The sequence below is a fragment of the Caretta caretta genome, chromosome 2, assembly GCF_965140235.1.
Source record: "Caretta caretta isolate rCarCar2 chromosome 2, rCarCar1.hap1, whole genome shotgun sequence".
Taxonomy (NCBI): Eukaryota; Metazoa; Chordata; order Testudines; family Cheloniidae; genus Caretta; species Caretta caretta.
Window position 1 is genome coordinate 87,719,473 of NC_134207.1, and position 21,297 is coordinate 87,740,769.

A 21,297-nucleotide genomic window follows, 5' to 3' on the forward strand; every position below is an offset into this window, starting at 1 on the left:
GCTGCCGCAGCTCCCATTGGCCAGGAACCGAAGGGGGTAGGGCCTGTGGGTGCGGGCAACGCAGAGCTCCCCCCCGGCCCCTCTGCCACCCAGAAGCTGCAGGGCCATGCAATTGGGAGCCCCCTGCCCCTAGCCCTGAGCCCTCTCCCACAAACCCAAACTACTGCTGCTGCTGGCCCCTATCTTTGTTAATAGACTTCACTTTGTTTTATCCTAAGTAAATCTCAGTGCTGTAACATTCAGCAAAGCGTGAATGCTGGTGTGTAACCTGGTGTGTACACTGTCTCTTTGGAGGCAGCAGACTTGGTAATTACTGAGAGTGTCCAGTGATGGGGCTGGATACCATGGAGGAGCATTCTTCAAGGGGTCTGGGGTGTACCAAGCTTTACCTGCAAGGCAAAGTAAGGGCTGGCAGACTCCTGAGAAATCTGTCTGGGGTGCCTAACAAGTGGGGATGACAGGGAGCTGTCACTCAGCTTAGCATCAGCAAGTCTCTCTCTTACTAAGGCAGAGGGGTAACACGGTCACCCGCAGTAAGTGTCACACCAAGTAGTTGGCACCCTCCCCTCCGCTGCAGAGAGGGAGGGATCTCAGAGAACAAGCACAGCCCCATAATGCATCGTGCTAGCCATGTAGCGGGTGTGGCCACAACAAGTGCGGGTGAGCATGGTATAAATGCCTACACAGATGGTGGGAGGGGCAGTGGGAATGCCTTGATATGCCCGTTGATACAGCACACCCTCACAGGATGCTCCGCACGTGAGGATCCTGTGTCGCCTCAGATTGAAAAGTGGCCCCGTTCCATGGAAACCCCAAGGAAGGGAAGTATTTCACAGGGTACAACTCTCCTCCAGTGTTAGGGTTGAGACTTGGCAGGGCCAGTGTAAATTGACACCATCTTGTGCCAAATTCAATAGATCTCGTTCAATAAATCAAAAGAATTTCTGGCAGAATCAATTTTTCATGACCGGAGTTAACCCATCCCCCACAAAGTAAGTTCTGGAGACTCAAAAATGTTAGTAGGATCTTAGCGTAGCTGATCTCACATTACATTCACTAAATTATTATGGTCTATGCAGTTTGTGAACTGTTAGCTATTTAGTCAGAGAGAAATACTACTGTACATACCTGGAAAGCCTCCAACATAAATGGGATTGTTTGTATCTGCAGATGTTGACTGGATGTGGGGATTATCAGCCTGAACCAAATTCCCATCAATCATCAGAGCAATGCGATGCTTGCTTTTGTTTGCTTGAAGCTTGTGCCACTTTCCATCACATAAGCTATTTGCACCTTGTGGTTCATATGTGGCTGTTATTCTGCCAGCTCCATTGTTGACATGGAACAAAACCTGAACAAATAACCGGATGCCAATAATGACACAGACAGTAAGAACACGTGGAGCAATCTGATTGAATAAAAGCACAGTCATGCTGCTGCAAAGAGTCCTTTTTTTTTTAAATAAATGACTGATGAGTGACCAAAGCCCAATAACCAATTTAATAGATGGTGTTTAAATCCTTATTAAAGTATTTTCTAAACCTAACCATGATACATTCAACAAGCTAGGCATTCTTTATTTGAGATATAAATGTTTGGTATAAATATGGGGACTGGTTCTTCTACGCCAGTATACTTCCACTGACTTAATAGGCATTACACCTGACTTACACTGGAGTACTAAGACCATCATGTCCAGTAATTGCTTCAATATGGCAGCAGTTATGTACAGGATGAGAAACCACTAGGTCAGTGCCAATATGTGCATGGATACAGATGTATGAATGTGTGCTTCTATTTCTCTTTTTTTTCTTTTTAGTTTAAACAGGCTAAAAGACAAAATTTTTGTGTTGACCTTCAAACATGTAAATATTACCCAAAAACAAGGGCAAATTGGGAAAAATATTTAAAAGCAATGTATTATTTACTTATTTATTTTGTACTGGAGTGGGGAATTATGTACTAATTGCTACAAGGTACTTTCTGTGTAACTTTCTGAATCATAATGACCAGTGAGACCTAGAACACAATTAATTACCCGGAGTACTAACCATAAAGATTGCAGTTCCCTATAATGGAGGCATGGCTAGCAGCTGGTCAATTTTGTACCTGTAAAAAAGATGGGAACTCTGACCTCAGACATAGCCAGCTCTAGGAAATCTTCAATATTTAGATAAGCAATTTTGTTGGCATTGTCTGCAAACGGATAAATTAGGGTGTGGGATAAGGAATTGTTATTCTATGGTAATAGGGTAATGAGCTCCCTAGTCAATGGCATTACATGTAAATTGGTTCTTTTTTTTTGGGATGAAGAAGATTTTAAATTGTCTGGGTGGCAGATAATGAGAAATTTCCTGATGTACAGAGGGCTGAGCTGAACAGCCACAGGCTCCCTCTCAAGAGAACCCGAGGACTATTGCAATTAACATGAGGAGGCAGAAGCCTGGCTCTTGCAGTGAGCTTAGACTACTTATTTATTCATGGTACAAATTAGCAGATTAACTCCTTAAATTATGTCATTTTTGTAGTTGGCAAATATTTCCCTTTTTTAATCTACTGAAATAAAGAGATGTTTTTATATGCATATCCCCTGATTCTTCCCTGCAATGTTCCCACTAGCTTTGGGACTCTCAAAAACCTAACGATACTTTGGTAATGCTACCACTTTCCATATTCATTAAGGTGTCCAAGGATGCAGTGTCCATTCCATTACAACTGAAGAGATGATAGTTGGGACATGAAGCCTTAAGGTTGAGGGTATGTATGGGGGGAAATAGTGGTGGACACTCCCACCAGCGCACACGTCTCAGATAAAGGCATAAAAGCCTCCACCTCCATAAAAAAATCACTTAATGGAAAAACATTCCCTGTAAATTACAACAGTGCTTATGAGATGGCTTGGTTCAAACAGCCATTGTGTTTTCTTTGGGTTCTGTTATTCTGAGCTGCTTCATGCTTCTCTTCACTGCTGAAGTATCATTAGGCAGACTCACTGAAAAGTTTTAAATAAATAATGTTATTAGCTTTTAGCTTTGTCAGTTGTATACAGAAAGAAATATAAATTCCAAAATATAATTTATATTTGAAAAGTAATCACAGAATTTGTTTTTAATTCAATTTAAAAGGCCTCATCTGTTTACATTAATCCTGTTTTAGAGATTTACAGTTCTCCTTTGTTTTAACTGTAACCAAAAAAGGGACTAAATCTTGTACTATTTTCTTTTCCTAAGTAAAATTAAACTGATGGATTTCTAAATCAGCTTTATAAATAACTAAGACTTCTAGCAAAAGAAACAGGGAAACTTAATCCAACATTCTTACATATATTTTCCTCTAAGCTCTTCAGCCTCATTTTAAAAGAAAATGATTGAATACTGAATGGTGACTCATTCCATTTCCTGGCAATTTCTCATCTCAGAATAACAATAGGACTTTCACCTATGCTAACAAAATTCTTGCTAAGACACAGCAGCTAAACACTTTCTGCAAGAGCATGCTTGGGTAAGGGCAAGTTTAGCTTAATTGAAAAGGGTACCAACATATATGAAAGGTATTTTGCTGGTCCAGCAAACAGCATATACAGTATAGTAGCGAGTCCAACTAGAAAGGAAAGCACAAACTCTTCAGGCTGACATAAGTACTATGGTCAGTAATTATAGGATGAGGAGTCTCCGTGCTGCTTCACATTGTGGTGAACCTCACGATGTGAGCCCACCTTCCTTGTGACCAAATGTTTGCCTCAGATTATGTGTTGTATTTATGAATCACAGCAACATCTTTGTTTCTATCACATTGCCTCCTGGTCTTTCGGTTTAATCACTTATTACTGATGTAATGCTCAACACTTCTGACTTTCCCATTTTGCACAAGCCTTGGAGAACTATCCCTAAATTCAACTCCCCTAGTGAGTGTCCCCTACATATGCAACCCACCTTGCCATTCACAATCTCCAGTCCAATGGCATCTACTTTAGCACTACTGATTCCAAGAAGAACTCCATTCATAGCCATGGTGCGGAACTCAAACGTAACGTTCACATCAGATCGGACTTTATAACCTTCTTTGACTGAAAAATAAACGATAAGCATAAAGTAAAAGATTAGGAATGTGACAGATATGGCAATGTTCTCCAATATCTTTGTATCGTATTGAGTTTATGTATCATTGTGGGCCAGGGATTGTATGTAATTCCATGGGAGAGAGTAACCACAGCCCCTCCAGGAACTAAGAACAGTGGGCAAATTCTCTCAGGTTGAAACACCCCCCCAGAGAGTGGCAGCCTGTGGCAGGCTTGCCTATACTAGTTCAAAGTGGATTCTCCAGAAGCCAACAGACAAATAAAGGACTTTTGAATAAAAAGCCAGAGTTTAAACTGATCCAAGGCCTTCTTTCTGATGTAGCAAACAGATAGAACCCTCTGTCCAAATGGGGGTGGGGGGTGTCCAATCCTTAGGGAAGGGTTCAAAGGACTGACACTGGCCAGAATCCTTATGGAAATGGTGGGAGTGATCTCTGGTAAACTTATTAGTGTGTGTGTAGGTTCTTTATTATTTTTAATATGTTATTTTTCTATAATGCTTTTACCCTAAGAATAAATGTATTTGCTTAGAGAAAACTGTTTGGTAACTTATCACTGTGAGCAATTAAGCTGTTTATGAAAGACTGGCAGTAGGGAGGCAGCATGGAAAAGCTCCGGCAGCGGGGAAGCCTTTCCCCACTGCCTGAGCTTTTCCCTGCAGTGAGGAAAGATTCCATCAGTGGCACAAGACACCATACTGCTAAAAACAGCATTCCTTGGGTGTGTAGAGAGATGTATAGGGTACATATCCACAGGGTTTAAGCATGTCTTTACTCCCATAAGCAGTACCTCACCATCTACCCTGCTATTTATACCCCTCCTAGGGGGACATGCAGTGCATGTACTCTATATACTGGTGTAAGGAGAGTGCAGTGTAGACATACCCTAAGAGAGGGTGCCATTGCATGGAGGGGGAATACAAGTGCAGTTGCTCTGAACTGTGACAAGTAATCAATAGTACATGTGATAATTAATAGGCATGATAACTAACCTGAATGGACAGGGTTTTTGCTGAGTCTTTGGAAAGCTGTTTGTAGACTATAATTCAAATTCAGAAACTATGTGTAAAGTGGTGAGAGTTAAAATTCCCTTACATGCGGTGAAGTTCCCTTTCACTCATTTAGACTCTTACATCAGTACCCTGGGCTTAAGCAGATCTAAGGGAGTTTACATTGGTATAGTTCAATATGTTGACGAAACAGAAAAAGTCAGAGGTGCTGGAACAATTTGCATAATGGGGGTGCTGAGAGCCACTGAACCAAACTGTAAACCCTGCATATGATGGAAACCACTTCAAGCCAGGAGGTCTCTCAGCACCTCCAGTTCTAGCACCTATGGAAAAAGTGTAAAGTGAGCCCCATCCTTTTTCAAATTCACTCCCTTATACCTTCTGATTCTTCAGCCTTTAAATTACACCAGTTTAAACTCTTTTACACACACACACACACACAGAACTTTTTTTTTTCCCTCAGTTGGAGAAGAGTTAGGTCTTTTACTTGTGTCAGAGACTCCTTTGCAGACTGCCAGTCATTGGCAAGTGGGAAGAGGGAAGTCTTGGACGTAAAGGGGGAAGGAGTTAGTTAGAAATACATACCCAGAATATACAATAGTTGAATGAAGTGTCATTTAATTATGTTCATTGCATCTAAGCATAAACTTGATGGGTTTTCATTAGCACTAATTCAATAAGCTATTGATTCCATTAATGACACTTACCTAGAGCAGCAAACCCGCTTCCATCAAAGAAAGTGCCTTCCTGTGCTGTTGCATAGCATTTATTCACAGCAAGGATGGAGACAGGGCTCTCTTTGTCAAGTTGCTTGTTGTTAATCATCACACTGCCAATGCATGCAGGGATACTGTGAGTGACCTAAGCGTAGTGAGATATAACAGTTAATACATAAGGCAAATTGCAGGCTGATCTCTCACAGCAATGCCTGACATCACTGTAAATTAAGGATTCTCTGAAGACAACATTCAGGGATTTAAAGCCCCAACATAATTATTTATACAGTGCCGCAAATGTACATGATGCCTTATAGCAGTAAAAATAAATAGAGTATAATCAAAACAGAAAACAATCCCTGCCTAGAAGTGCTAATAGTCAAAAACACATGCTTGAGAGGCCTGCTCCAGGGGTTTGCCATTGCCATTAATGGGAACAGAGAACAAGCCCATAAATTAAAGGCGCTTGAATTTGCTTCAGTACATTATTATGAAAATCACTAGTATTTTTCTAACCACTGTTTTCATTAAATTATAGATTCAAAATGTTAACATCTTTGTTAGCCTGTAATACATTAAATCCAATTATGGAAGAGGTAAGTGTCAAGTTACAATACACAGGGCGGCAGAATTGCCATAGAAACAGACCATCTAGTCCAGTATCCTACCCCAGTCAGTGACCAGTACCAGATGCTATAGAGAAAGGTGAAAGAAACCTGTACTGGAAAATTATGCTTCCTAACCCCAGACAGTTGGGGCTTAGTTTATGCTGTGAACCATCTGGGTTATCTCTTATACATTTTTAACTAAGATATTTTCAAAAGAAATCTTACATTTCCAGTATTTCTAGCTGTATAATCTAAAGGAAGCCCTCCCAGATAGAGCTTCCCTTCCACATCCAACGTGTTACCATCTCCCAGAGCATTAACTGCTGCAGATTCCTGTCCATCGACGGTGATTATGCCTTTTCGTTTAACATACTCTGTCTTTACCTAAAAGAAATAGCAAAGTTTGTATCAACCTGCTGCCCACAATAAGAGTAGGCAAGGTCCATTTCTGAAGATGATTTCAGAGGCTAGCTTGCATTAGCATACTGTATTTGGAGTTACTCTGAGAAGTCCTCCACAAGTTGAGGTTATTTCAGAACGCAACAGCATTAATGCTCAAGGGCCTTCATCCCCAAATCGCTGACATTCAAACACTCCATGGCCTGCACTGATTGCCTATTGTCCTGTGAGTGCATTTCAAGGTCTTGCAATTAGTATTTAACGCATTAAATAAAAGAACTAGTCTATTTTAGTTATATTTAAGGCAGCTTCAAAACTGTTGGTGGGGACCATAATTCTGGAATATTCTGCCCCTCAACATACACTAGAGCTTGTCTGTGGTGTCTCTGACTGTAGTGCATCTTTACTTTCTTTGTGTGGTAGTTTATGTTGTTTTTTGCTCTACTTGTATTAGGCATGCAAGACAATATTCTGAGGACTTCCGGGATGGACGTGGAAGGTGGCACCTCTGTGCCATCCATCCCCACAGATGCCCCCTCAGGTCTCCAGGCACGGAGAAGAAGGGCAAGGACTAATGGGATGTATATTGTCTTCTCCACCAGCCTCAAGGAAAATTCACGCTTAAGTTAATGCTGACAGACTTAGTCCTAACCTTTGTGCGTAACTCCGGTGCAGCGTGAAACCCAACCTCCTCACAAAGGGAGGAGCCTCCCAGAGACAAGGGGGTCCAGTGGAGCTCTGCTGGCAGGGAACCAGAGAGAGGCAAGGTACAGAGATACAGGGCCTCTGCACTGAAGGCCCTGGCCTCCATTGGATTCTCTGACATCTGTGGCCAACACATATGCTTTCTCTACATTGCACCAACCCCTACCCCTTGATGGAGAAATCTGCAGAAAATTCTGTGATGAACCTGCTAAGCAGGGACTACATTTCCTATCAGCTCCCTCCCCACTGCACATTCCCTTCCTCCCGGCCAGGTAGGAGGAAGGATCCTGAACAAGGAAATGACTAGGCATCTTTGAGAAGCAGCAGTGACTAGCGAGGATCTGCAGAGAAGTTGGGTGCAGATAGGAACCCCCAGGAATTATGGGCAGAGCCGTGTGTGGAACAAGCTGCGTCTGCCAGACACTACAGCTGGGCGTAGATCTGTGTAGGGCTTATAGGGGAGCAACAATGGCTGGAGAGCGAGCCAGTGCAGCAAGGCCCCAATGAGAGACACTAACTGAGCCTGCCCTGGAAACCTGCAAACTCTTATTTGCTTAACTAGGGACTGGACTGGAGAGGGAGACCCAGGCACTAGGCATGAAGATCCCTGACTCGACTGGACTGTCCTAGGGCTCTAACAAGAACTGCTACAGGTTTCTTTGAACTGTAGCTGTTTAAGCCTCTGTACCTATGGTATTTGCAACCTTTCCCTTCCTTCCAGACCTAGTTAAATACCCCTTTCCCTTAACCACATGTCTCGGTGATCATTGGGATCCACAAAGGCTAGCACCAGAAGGCCTAGCTACTGAAGCATCTATGATGTTTGCCTCCAAATCATGGTACACCTAGCACACTACTGGCATCTTAGCGGTTCGGTGTATTCCAGCCCTGAGCAGCCCTAATAGTTACAACTCAGAGTTTCCAGGCCACTCCGAAGGATTTTCTCATAGAAGGGGTGATTGCTGCTTTGGCTTATTACTCCTCTTTTCATTAAGTAATTGTCTCTTAATAAGCTGAAGTACTTTATAGGCTATTAAGTGCAGGACTCACTTCACAGTTAATAAGAATAAAAAAAGAGAAGTTCATTATTCAGGTATTTGAATTATTTCAGAACAGTGGCCAAGTCCTGCATGCAAACACTCTCGCTAATGTGTGGGAAAGGCAAGCAAAATTGACCCAATGACTGCAGGTGAGTTCAAGCCTCTTGGGTACCTACCGTGTGCCATTTGCCATCACTGATGGCAGCAGGGTGAAAGGCTACTGCTTTTCCTTTTCCAAGATCAAATAAGAAATAGAGTTGTCCCCCATGAAGCTGAAGGGCTGCATAATCAATCTGGTTCTGGTGAGCCAGGTAGTAAATCAGGCCACTAGAGGCATAGGTTCTCAGATTCAGCTGGACAGAAAGTCTAGACAGTAAAAATAGAATATTTTTCAAATCCTTGTTCTGTAGTGATAGAAAACTTCCCTTAAGACTAAAAGTTATTGGTTTAAAAAAGGATCAAAGTAAATTATAACCCACTGTATATGTTTGAAAGCATGACCAATAGAGTTTCCACAATAAAAAATAATACCATATATCAGAAACACATGAACAGCTTGTCACAGGCTGAGTGGGCTCTTTAAGGGGGTTGGATTTAGCTGCACCTTGTGAAAGGCTCAGGCCACCTCTCCAGGTGAGGGAAATGAGCCCTGGGCTAACCTGGTAGAAGCCTGTGACTCATAGCCAGGCCTGCTGGGATATATAGAGAAGCCTGAGTTCAGGGAGAGACTGAAAAGATCAGGGAGATGCTTCTTAGCACACAGACAGATATCTAGGGAGTGTATAAGAGCAGGGTGGGAAGGCTGGATACCAGCCCACTGGAGGAAAAACTGAGCAGGTGGACTCTCTTTAGCTCTCAGGACAGGTGGTCTGAGGAGTGAGTGCAGAAGGGAGCTCCTGCAGGGGATCCAGAGGGAATTGGGGAAGAAGTTTCTGGAATAAGACCTGGCTGGAGTATTTTTGTACTGGGAAGGAAAACCCTGTGAGAGATTTAGAAGCCCACAAGGGGCACAAAGGACTGCTATGCCTGAAGAGAAAGTTTGGGAGACTCTGATTTTGAGTTAAACTATTAATTTATGTCAATAAAGAAGATCCTGGGAGAGGAGCGTAGTTACAATCCACCAGGTGCGGTGCTTTAGTTGATAATGGCAGAGTAAAGAAAGTGAGGCAGAGGCAAGGTCTGATGCTGGGTTTGGGGAGAGACACCACTCCTTCATAAAAATTGTTCTCTTTGTCTTGCATTTAGCTGCATAAATGTGTTATGTGTCATTCAAGATGTACCTACTTCCTTCTGACGGTAGACTGATTAAAAGGCAGTACTATGTGGCTGCCTTTAGCAAGGCCAAACTGGTGGGCACTGGGAACATGATCTGGTATTGAATCCTGTGCACACTGTCCCTGTTAATGAAAGAGCTTCATTAAAGAGAATATTCCACAAGAGATATTAAAATATGTTGTTGCTTAAGGAGTACTCTTTTATGGTGACATAGCTGTGCTGTTTGCTCCATGTGCAACTGACACACTGGAAAAATGTGAAGTGTACTGTAACAGCAATCGCCTGAACTCTCAGACAGTTGGGACATTTGGCAGGCACAAAAAAAATGAGTTATAATGACTAGACCATGCTTCACAGCACTAACACAAAAGTCTCTGCTAGTTAGGTGTTCTAGCTTTTGATTTATTAATTTACTTCCAGTTTATTTGTTCATTAGTCTCTCGGCCTTTATCAGGGGGAGGTCAGAGTAGAATTTTGGTGTGAAATTCCTTAGCTACTCTTGGTGGAGATATATTCTCATCTATTCAGAGCATCAATAGCTCTGAATCAGAGTATGAAACAAAATTATACTACAGGTCTCAGACGGCTTAGCATTTCTTTTTATAGGCATGTGGTATAAAATCCACAAAACCTATGTCCCCGTCCCACATAAAAACGATTACCAGACACTCAGAAAACACTCAGTCATAAAGATATACAGCTCCAGAAAGAGAAAAGTAATGCTGCATCATGTCCTGGGGAATATAGCCCACACAGGTATTGTGTGAACTACACAGAGGCCCAAGACCCACAGGTAAAGACTGTGATACTATTATTGATCCTCTGCCCCCTCAATGGTCCGGGTTTGATCCTCAGCAATGAAAGCATGGCAGGGACTTGCAACTGTATGCACATGACCACTGAGTTTTGCATGGTGACATAACATTGATTCAATCAACTTTAATTTGCACTGCAAATCTCGGCATAGATCTACTTTGGCAGGAGAACATGCCAATAATAGCAACTACTCTCTAACGTCACCTGCCTTGAGGTCTATATCCCCCTTTTTTATGCAGAACTCCTCAGTTGCAAGTGTACAGGTGGCTGATCATTGGCACACTTAACTGCATTTCCCTTCCTCATGGCCTTCAAGGTGTAAGGCCCAGAAGTGACTGCTGTACAGAGGTATAGTATGATATACCATTGCTTTTTCCCTTACAAACCATCTTTTCAAGCCCTTGTTCATGTCATTTACATTCAGCTCTATCTCTCCATGACAAAGAAGGGAGGTAAGCATATGGCTCTGTATTTGGGGCTAAGAAAAACACAGCTAGGATAGACCTTGCTCCCCCCTCAATACTCACTTTGCTGACAGGGGCAGCATGCACTAAGTTTGTAGTATTTACTCTCTTAATTTCGGTAAGAGGCCGCAGAGGAATTGGCAATGGCTGCAGTTCTGGTTGAATCTCAATATCCTCTGCTTGTATGGCAGATTTAGGCTTCTCTGAAAGCAAGCAGCTGTCCATATCCACATGCTCGTACCTCACCGCAGTGGTGAAATCCAGAAGCCTGGGTTTACAAAGGAGAGGGCTTTAAGTAGATGACAGTACTTTACAAGAACTTACCAAGCTGTCAATGGGTGAAGATTTGCACATCAGTGGAAAATGTTTCAAAAGGGTTAAGCACAGTGGGAGAAAATCATTAAAGAGTATCCTCTAATTCTACACAACAATGTTCATGTAACAGTTTTCTTGGCCAGCTATCTTATTTGTGCATGCAAATCGGATCACTGGGAACCCAACTATGTGGGTTTGTGCAATGTATCTGTATGCATTAAAGGCACTTCTGAGGCTGACTGAATATCTGAAAATGTGGCCAGCAATACTCATTGATGCAAATTTGATACTAATCTCTTTTGCATTTTCCTATTTATTACAGAGTGCTGGCAGAATGCTTGCCCACAGCACACACACACAAAAAAGAGAGATATGGTCCATGCCCTGGAGATCTTATAGTCAAAAGCAACAGTTTACATTTTATATACACAGGCCTGCAGTTCCATTCTCCAAAAGAGTGCTGCCATTCATTTGGACTTACTGCATGTTAAAGATCAGATTTCTAATACAGCCGTAAAAAGATTCTGTCATCTTGAACCCAGAAATGCCCTCTCCTGCTGGAACCCCACCAGCGTAGAAGTTGGAAATATTCATGGGGCTCATTTCTGCCGACAAGCCAAGTCTCAGTTCTGCAGGATTACTTTCATCCACTTGTACTGTTATCATCCTAAAAGGGTGAAGCGGAAAATCATTCAACAAGGAACTTAATTTCAATGTCAGGAATGCCAGGTGCTAAGAAATAAAGATTCAGTGGCTCTAGAACGCTTTTTATAGTGGGGGTGCTGAGAGCCAGCAAAACTGTAAAGCAATGGTCCCCAAATTTTTTACCTTGTCCTCCCCCCCTCATCTGCACCCCTCTCCCATCCCCTAGAGTTGGGAGCAGATAAGTGCAGCACCCCCCACACCCTAGTTCCCACGCCTATTTAAAGATTCAGTGCTTTTGATAATCCACCTAAACTATTTACAACTAAAGAGGTTCTTTGAATAATATTTTAATATTTAGTAGGATGAATTTGTTGAGTAGCTTTAGAAATGTGACGACTAATCCTGTTACAGGAGTAAATTGGACATGTATGTTTCTTAGTCAAATAAATAGTCAATTAACTGTCTACTTTTTCTAGCAATATTTAGTACATTTTATTCAGGTGGTCCAGACTGTCTAAAGCTTTCAAGAGAGCTTTCATGCACAACTTAATCAGTGGCTGTATGCAATTACCATATAAATCAGGACTCTTTCAATAACAACAGAAACACACAACCCTGATTATTCCACTGAAATGAGCTAGCCAAGCCAGTTCTTCAGGGAACATGGTGAACTGAAAATGACATACAGTAATTAAACGAGTGATACTGTTCACAGTCACATGTACCTCTTATTCCGGATCAGGATAACAGAATGTTCTTGCCCATCACTGTATGTTCCATTTGCAGGCTGGAGGATGATTTTTCTAGTACTTGCTCTGTCTCCTGCATTAATATACACTGCAAGATGACCATCAATCAGCATGATGGAAAAGAAGGGCTGTGGAGATTTAATCATTTAATTAATTTTTTTACTGCAACTTTGTTTTCTTTCATACCCTATAAATAATACTTAAAAGGGTGATGTGGTCAAATCTGCCACCAAATGTAGGTGTTATAGACAAACTCCGATGAACTCCACAACCAGAAGAAAACATCCATCATTTATTTTATTTATTTGTTTTGTTTATTTTTAAAATTTCAGTGGAAACAAATCAAAAATAAAATATCAAAATATAAACTGGCCCCTGCAGTCAAATACTGTAACACTGTGACAGTGAATGAGAACAGATAACAGCTAGAGAACTAAGCCTTCTAACTAAAGAGACATGAAAGCTGGGAGTCCCTCTGTCCATGGTAAAAGCTCAGGTAAAAACGCAATCCCTTTATATCCCCATAAGATAGTGCTAAAGGAAAGGATGCTGGGATGCCGTCCTTGGACGCTGCTTGGGAGCTCTATCTTTCACACCAGCCTCCAGATAGCAGATATTCGATAAATTTGAAGCCAACAACCACCACCTTCTGCTGGAAAGGGAAAGGAGCATTGTCTCTCCCTCTGTTCCCCCTCTCATTCCAGAGCCTCTTGAATGTTGTAAGTTGAGTGGGTGTCTACTATCCTACCCTTCTACCAGCCTCCTGGCTGCTACAATCAGATATCTGGGGTGCCTTCACCACTCTACTTCCTACCCAATCTCTGTGTTTGAGTCTTCCTCCCCACTGCCTGCCTCTGTTGCTGTTCATAGCTTTTCTAAGTAGTAGCAGGATGAAACTGACTTGATTCTTTTCAGCTTCAACCTCTCCACATAGCAGCAGCAAAATCAACAATGCTCTGGTCAGTTTTCGCTCTGCTTCAATTCTGCAAAACCATGAGCAGCAGCAGAGGTACTGGAGTTGTCTGTCTGCAGATTCAGGAACACAACACTGCACTTGTTTACCTTTGGCTGATATTTGGCTCATATTTCTTTGCAACCATCAGGGCTAGATATATTTTTTTAATTTGTAATGCAAGTTTACATTCTGAAAGAGTTGATATCATTTGCTTGAGAAAAACTTCCTATTCACTCCCCAGTGGATTATTTTCTAGCACTGCTATCCAGTTTATATTCTTAAACTAAGCAGGTGATCAGACATGTAGAAGCAAAGTTGTGAAAAAGTATTTAAGGTTTAAAAGCAGTCAGTACTGACCAAATGTGCTTGTCTTCGTCGTCGCTTCTCCATTCCTTTGCTGAGACCAGCCAAGATGATGCCACTACTGTTCTTAGTAGCAAAAGTTACCATCAGTTCTGATTCTGGAGACAGGGACTTAGGTAGCAACTCAATGTAGCCATCATTCAAGATGCTAACACTACGGATAGGCTGTTTTGCAAAAGGAGAGAGATAATTGATATTTTTGTCCCCTATGAGATGTTGAATGTGAAAGAACAATAGCAATAGTGGACTAATTGATAATTTATCAACAAAGCAATTCACTTCTACTCTCTACATTGCATCACAAAACACTGATTCATTGTTTAATCCACAGCAATAATCAGATTATAACAACCTAAGAGAGCTGCCAGTTTCCTACCTCCAGTATGCACCCTTTTCTCACACCATATGAGTTTTTTAGCAAGTCAAAGGTAGAGCGGGATATTTCTAGGTTCTTAATGCATCCCACATATGTTCTGCTGTTAAGCCCTTTCCTGAAAGAAAAAATTAGTTTCCATGGTAAAAACAAAACACTGGTTTAATAATTTTAATTGGGATTTATTGAGGAAAATGTAAAGTTACATTATTCAACAGAAAAAGGAGAGATTGATTTAAAGGGCTGATCCTGCTCTTTGAAATCAGGGTTAGTTTTCTCATTGTTTTTAATCGGAGCAAACTAGAGCCAAAATGTAGCCACACAACATACATTAAATCTTATCTGAACTACCAAATCCAGAGGAGACGGCATTAAAAGCTGGAACACACAAATGTACAACAATGCACTGCAAAACCAAAGTATGACTCATTTCCAAAGCTTGGGGGTAAATCCTCAGCTGCAATGACACAGCTCAGTGAGGGAGGAGGTAAAGGCGCTCTATACCACCTATCCCACCCCTTCCTTCTTATTAGAGCTGTCTGGTGCAAGTTAGAACAATCTAAGAACTGGTCTAACTTGCACTGGCTCATTGTGGCTTCCTAGGGGTTCAGCTGTGGGCACTAATTATCCAGGCACAGAGATGCCATGTAAAAATCTAACTACCTTATTTGCAGGAAAAATCAGATATAAATTTTAGAGCCATTATATTCAGGCTGAATTGAGTCAGCTTGAAGAATTGACCAGTGTGGGTGTGTAATAGAGAAAGCATATGTTGTAAACTGGAGACATCCACAAATTCTTTTTTTTAAATGGCTCCTATTGGGATATTTTATTTTTGGTCTTCCTATAGTCCAAGTAATGAGAAAGAGTTGCAAAAATTCCATTTTAAGAGTTTTTAAAATGTATGCTGAAGAACAGGTTTTTTTCCATTAACACTAGTTGGAAACCATGGTGTCTACATAAAGTTTGCATGCATTCAGACTATGGTTTTATTTGATTTGATTTTACACTTCAGGAACACAGACTGATTTGGCTATTTTAAAAGGAAACAAGGCCCTCACTACTCTATCTATATGGTATGTTAAAACCATAAACATTATAAACAGCACTGGAGTAATGACAATTGTTATTTAAATAAGAGGAGTAAAGTATAAAGACATCAGCATGGACTACATCTAGTATATGGTCAGTTAATCCCTGGCACTTAGTGGTTTAAATTAGGTAGTGTGGTCTAGAGGATAGAGCACTGGACTCGGACCCAGACCCAGGAGACTTGGTCTGTTTGTGACTTGGGGGTGAGGAGGGTAATGTCACCTCTCTGCTTCAGTTTCCCCATCAGTAAAATGGTGACAATGATGTTTACCTCCCTTTGTAAAGCACTTTGAGATCCACTGATGAAAACAGTTAAAAATAAATAATAATAATGGCCAGCTCCTCAGCTGGGGTAAACTGTCATAACTTAGTACCTTCAATGGAACTATACATTTACACAAGCTGAAGATCCTCCCCAATACTTACAAACACGTAAGCAGAGGGAAAAAACAGAAGGAAGAAAGAACACTGTACCAAGGGTGACCAGATGTCCGATTTTATAGAGACAGTCCCAATTTTGGGGTCTTTTTCTTATATAGGCTCCTATTACACCCCCACCCCCTGTTCCGATTTTTCACATTTGCTGTCTGGTCACCCTAACTGTACCTCACAGCCCTAGATCTTGGCAGTCCACCAATGTAAATTGGGTCCTTATCTGAGCGATTGAGGTCTGAGGCTACGCCAGGGGATTCTCCTTGCTTGGTTTCTTTATAATTAAGATTATATGCATCCATGACAGCCAAAACTCCTGCAAAGAAAGAAAGTAAAGATCAGCAAAATAAGACATGATTTTCTAGCGTGGCAATATTTTTGTATGAAATGTACAATAATTTTCCAAGTGAAATGAGTACATGTATAGTCATTTTTTCATTATAAAAGTTTAACCTATTTTACTCTCAAGATTTTAGATAAGCTAGCCAGTTCTTTTACCAAAAACAAACAGATTTTGGAGAAACCAACAGAAAAGTATCTATGTATAATAAATAAAGATACGATTCTGTCATTCATGACTTCTTCAGCTACAGCCTGCTGCAGCAGCGGGGCTGGAGCAGCTGTCAGCCCCTGCCCAGGAGCAGCAGGACTGGAGCAGCGGCTGGTGGTCAGCCCCCGCTGCAGGAGCAGTGGCCCAAAGCTGCAGGAACAGCGGGCTGCCACTGCAGAAGCAATGGCTCTGGGCCACAGAAGCAGTGGCCAGTGGCCACTGGGTCAGCCCGCAGGAGCCAGAGCAGCTGTCTGGAGCTGCTAGAGCAGTGGCCCACAGCACTGACCTGGGCAGCAGCTCAAGAAGTGGCCTGAGGACACCAGAGCAGCAGCCAGAGCAGCAGCCCAAGGGGATGCCAGAGCAGCAGCCGGAGACGGAGCCGGGCTGGGTCAACCACCACCGCAGGAGCAGTGTCAGGACTGGAGCAAAGGCCAGTGGTCAGACCCGATGGGGTTCCCACTGTAGTCCTTCCCTCACAGACAGGTCATGGGCTTCCATGAATTTTAATTTATTGCCTGGGTCCTGTCTGGGACTTTTATTAAAAACACCCATGACAAAATCTTAACCTTAATGATAAACTACATTTATTGTTATTATCCCTCAGTCTTCCATCATGGGGATTTAAAACAAAATAGCCCCTCTGTGAATGGGCACGCCTTCACTCTTCTGGGGAGGAGACTAACAAGCTCTTCTGCCCTGTTCAACACCAACAAGGGGCACTGCAATGCTTTTTTTGCCTGGAGTGGGTGGAGTTTTAAAAGGGAAAACTGTCCTACAGAAAGGAGCAGTGAACAGGAGGAGGGCTGCTCTGCCTCAGAGACTGCTGACAGCAGAGACAGGCCAGCTGAGAGAGAGACAGCAGCAGGCCTCACCCCTCCCAAAACTGCACGGCCCAACTACAAAGCAGTATGCCCCAAGAGGAGGGGCCAGAGATTGAGCCCATTAAAAGGCAATAAATGTGTTGACAGAAGAAGCCCAAAGGGTTGAATCCAGAAAGACTGCCTGATTGCCAGGCCACCCTTGCCTTTCTTTGTTTTCATCCAGATTTCCCTCTCTAAGGGAAAGAGAGAGGAGAGGACCTTTCTTTTGGCTGTTTGTTTTACTAAGAAAACCCTTCATGTGCTACAAACTGTGGGGGAAGGACATTATAAATGAACAGAAGTAGGACATTATAAATGAACAGAAGTGGGGCCCCTGCTCCCCCACACCTTCACAAAATCTTTAAACATAAAAAGGGAAAAGCTATTGTCTAAAATGTATCCCCATGAGTCACCAATAAATCCTGACCACAAATTGACTCCGTAGGTTTGGGTAGTTAGGAGTTTTGCTAAACCCTCCATAGAATTCCTGCATTTTAGGTGCTCAAATGCACTTGTTCTCCTTTGGCTTTCCTTAACATTCTCGCAGTGCCTAAGAGCGCTGTCTTCTGGAGGTCACCGATCATGATGTCTTGTATCCTAATGTGTTCTTGAATTTTTCATTCGTACGCTTAGGGATTGCTCCAAGTACTTCAGTAATCACTGGGATTGTATTTGTTCTCTGTATTTGGTCTCCCATAATTATTCCACTTCGTGGCAGAGTTCTTCATACTTCACCATCTTCTCTTCTTGTGGTTTTTTTTTTTAATGTTTCTGGCTGCTAGTATGACAATATTAATTGCCATGTTCTTGTTTGTCTTTTCTACAAAAACTGTTTCCAGCTTCTTTGCCTGCACCGTTTGGTCTGTGAAAATTGCCAGATCCCATAAAATCTTAACCTCTTCATTCTCTAGAGCTCTTTAAAATGTGGTGATCAGAATACCACATGGTTTATTTAAATCTGTTATTTGGCTCAGAGGCTCCAATGAAGCCACTTGATGATCTCACTGTGTCTGGTCATATATTCCCTCCCAGCTCCCACAGGAGCTCAACACGTCCTGTTTGGAACATATTCTGCAGTTTGGAGAGTAGTTATGTTGGTCCGTTTTGTTTCCAATGTAATTAACCTTTAAGGGTGCACTTAGAATGAGGTTCTCTGTCTCTCTCGAGGTATCCTTTTACCACAGTTCAGGGAAACTGCACCTGCATTTCCCTCTTATGATCCAGCAAGGGGCTCCTCATTACTGAGGCTATATAGTTGTATTGTACCTGGAGCTTAAGAAAGAGACAAACAATAAACACATGTGGTGAAGGTACCTTGGTGGACCTGTGTGCTGATTAATTCACCCAGAAGGTTTACCAGCCAGGGTTTTCCTGGAGAGGAAAAGGGAGCCCATTCACACCCAACAAGAGGTTTTTCTGTGGTCACAAGTTCATCAGCTGTTAGCTCAGAACAAGCCCCCTCATGAATCTGGGAGTTACTCCTTTAGGCTGTTATTGCCTTTTGATCGTGGGAATAGGTAATTCAGAGAAAATGGACCACTCCCCATGATAAAGCTTCAAAAGATCCAGTCCAGATGTGGGCTTTTTCATTTCCCTCCTTGCAAGTATTTCCTAGGAAGCTTGCTCAACTCAGAGATCATTCTTGTCTTAGCCCTTTGTTGAAAAGAATCCTTTGAAGCACATAACACTTCTGCTACCCATTAATCATGTCTCCCAGACAAATTACACACAATTCACAGTAACACATAAACATTTACATTTTTAATACAGTGAGCTCCTAAAATACTTAAACTTAACAAGGTTTAACTTAATTCAGTAAGGTTTGTCCAGCATATTGCAGGAAGTTGTCATATCTGTCACACTGTCACGCCTGCTACAAGCCATGAGTTTGCTAATCTTTGATCATTAAAGGGTTCGATCTCTCTTCATCACTCTCTGTTTGCTGATTTCTGTGTAAATCTTTCAAGTTTTTCTTGGGCAATTTGCTTTCTCTTTTCTTTTGTGCTTTCTTGGGCTGGGACACATGCTTTCGGCCACTGCTTGTTATTGTGATCAGAGGATCTTCACTCTGGTTGATTCCTCATTTAATTTGCAGTTATATTTTTCATTGTCTGTAGCAAACCTTTTTCTCTATCATATCATCAGACGTACATCCTATCCACCTCCTGACTGAGATTCATTACTCCGTGCATCACCAGGAGCTTTCTTGTTTGGATGTCAAATTTTTTCTTCTCTGGATTCCACTGGATTGCTCCAGCAGTGTATGGTACTACTGGAATCACCACATATTAATTCGGATTAAATTCTTCTATGTGGGTTTTATCCTTAGAGCCGTTCTTATTTGTCTGTAGTATTCTTTCCTCACTTCTTCTTTAACTTCTTCATGTTGTTACTCAACAGTTCCCAGATTCCAAGGTATTTAGAGGCCATGCTGAGAAATATCTTGGATAGTACCTTCGTTAACTTGTATGTCATCTGACTGTACCACTTATTCTTTACAAACACCAATGCACATTTAGCCACCCTAAATCATAGCTTTATGTTTTTTTATTTATTTATTATTATTATTATTATTATTACAGTAGCACGTAGAAGTCCAGTCATGGACTAGAACTCCATTGTGCTCAGAGCTGCACAAACACTGAACAAAATGATGGTCTATGACCAAAGAGTTGGACTGCAATGCATAGAGTAATGAATATCAATCAAGACAGGGATGGGATGTAAAGCTAATGATAGGTCAGAGAGAAAGATCTGCTATTAACCCTTATGGACTCCTCTTGTGCACTTATAATGGGGCTGTGGAGGAAACAATTGACTATGAAAAATATAGCCATGTTCCAGTGTTTAAAGACTATTTAAATGTGTTTTCCTTTCTTCCTACACATCACACATAAAAAAAACCTAACAAAGGGAATAATATCAAGGTCAAGCTTCATTCACGCATCAGAGTGCTCATATGCCATGCAACTAACTGGCATTGCCATTACTTTCAACAAGAGAGCACCACAAAAATGGCTGTCAAAGAATGAATGTGCAGTGGGAATTACCAGACAAAACTGGCATGGAATGGTGACATTCCTAATGACTTCCGACACTCATTTGTAAAATGATAAACTTTTACTTTTTAGTCTGTGTCCTACCTTGCTTCTTGTTACGACTGAATGAGATTTTGTACCATGTTCCATTATTGTAACGATTTTCAGTTTTAAGCGTAAGAGGTCCTGAACCAAGATCAACAGTTAATCTAACTTTGCCATCCACGAGCTCTAGGGACAGGAAATCTCTCTGCAGAAAAAAATATACAGATACACTGAGTTAAAAAAAAACATATGTAATAATGAATACTTCAAAGATCTTGGGATATCCTTATTAAAAATTGCAAGTGACTAATGTATCCAGAATATCTTGTATTCTGGGCACCTACTTTTCCTATGTTCAGAAAATCTAATCTCTTTAATACCATTTTAATAATAATAATAATAATAAATAATAATAATAATACTAGTACTAACATTAAGTGAGCAACAATCAGCGAAGCTAGAACTCTGTTTGCCACGGAAAAACACACAATTTGCATTTTTACAGAGAATCTAGTTTTTACTACTGCCATCTGGGGCAGAGAGTCCAAGCCCCAGGGACCCGTTTCATTTCAATTGCAGAAAAATGTGGATTTTAGGTTTTTTTAATCGGATAATTTTGCATTTTTTATCACGGGAAAACTAGGATCCCTGGTAATAATACTCTGGAAGGCTATCCCCATGTTTGGATTTTTTTACCCCATCAGGCTATTTTTACCCCATCACTATGAAGGGTGGTCTGACCCACCATCAGGATTGGTTACCCCATTTGC

The 21,297-nt window shown here is 41.6% G+C and overlaps 1 protein-coding gene across 4 annotated transcripts in view; it reads right to left on the reverse strand.

Annotated features, from left to right (window-relative positions):
* LAMA1 (laminin subunit alpha 1) overlaps nt 1–21,297 on the reverse strand; it is a 157,215-nt gene that overhangs the window by 2,683 nt on the left and 133,235 nt on the right. For all 4 annotated transcript variants that reach the window (XM_048840308.2, XM_048840309.2, XM_075125308.1 and 1 more), the window contains 13 exons: nt 20,588–20,732; nt 16,209–16,350; nt 14,514–14,628; nt 14,132–14,302; nt 12,796–12,947; nt 11,907–12,092; nt 11,174–11,378; nt 9,840–9,952; nt 8,732–8,921; nt 6,637–6,795; nt 5,795–5,948; nt 3,933–4,066; nt 1,129–1,351 (listed from right to left, as the gene is read on the reverse strand). In XM_048840308.2, coding sequence (XP_048696265.2) covers nt 1,129–1,351; nt 3,933–4,066; nt 5,795–5,948; nt 6,637–6,795; nt 8,732–8,921; nt 9,840–9,952; nt 11,174–11,378; nt 11,907–12,092; nt 12,796–12,947; nt 14,132–14,302; nt 14,514–14,628; nt 16,209–16,350; nt 20,588–20,732 — 2,089 coding nt within the window. The remainder of the gene's footprint in view (nt 1–1,128; nt 1,352–3,932; nt 4,067–5,794; nt 5,949–6,636; nt 6,796–8,731; nt 8,922–9,839; nt 9,953–11,173; nt 11,379–11,906; nt 12,093–12,795; nt 12,948–14,131; nt 14,303–14,513; nt 14,629–16,208; nt 16,351–20,587; nt 20,733–21,297) is intronic.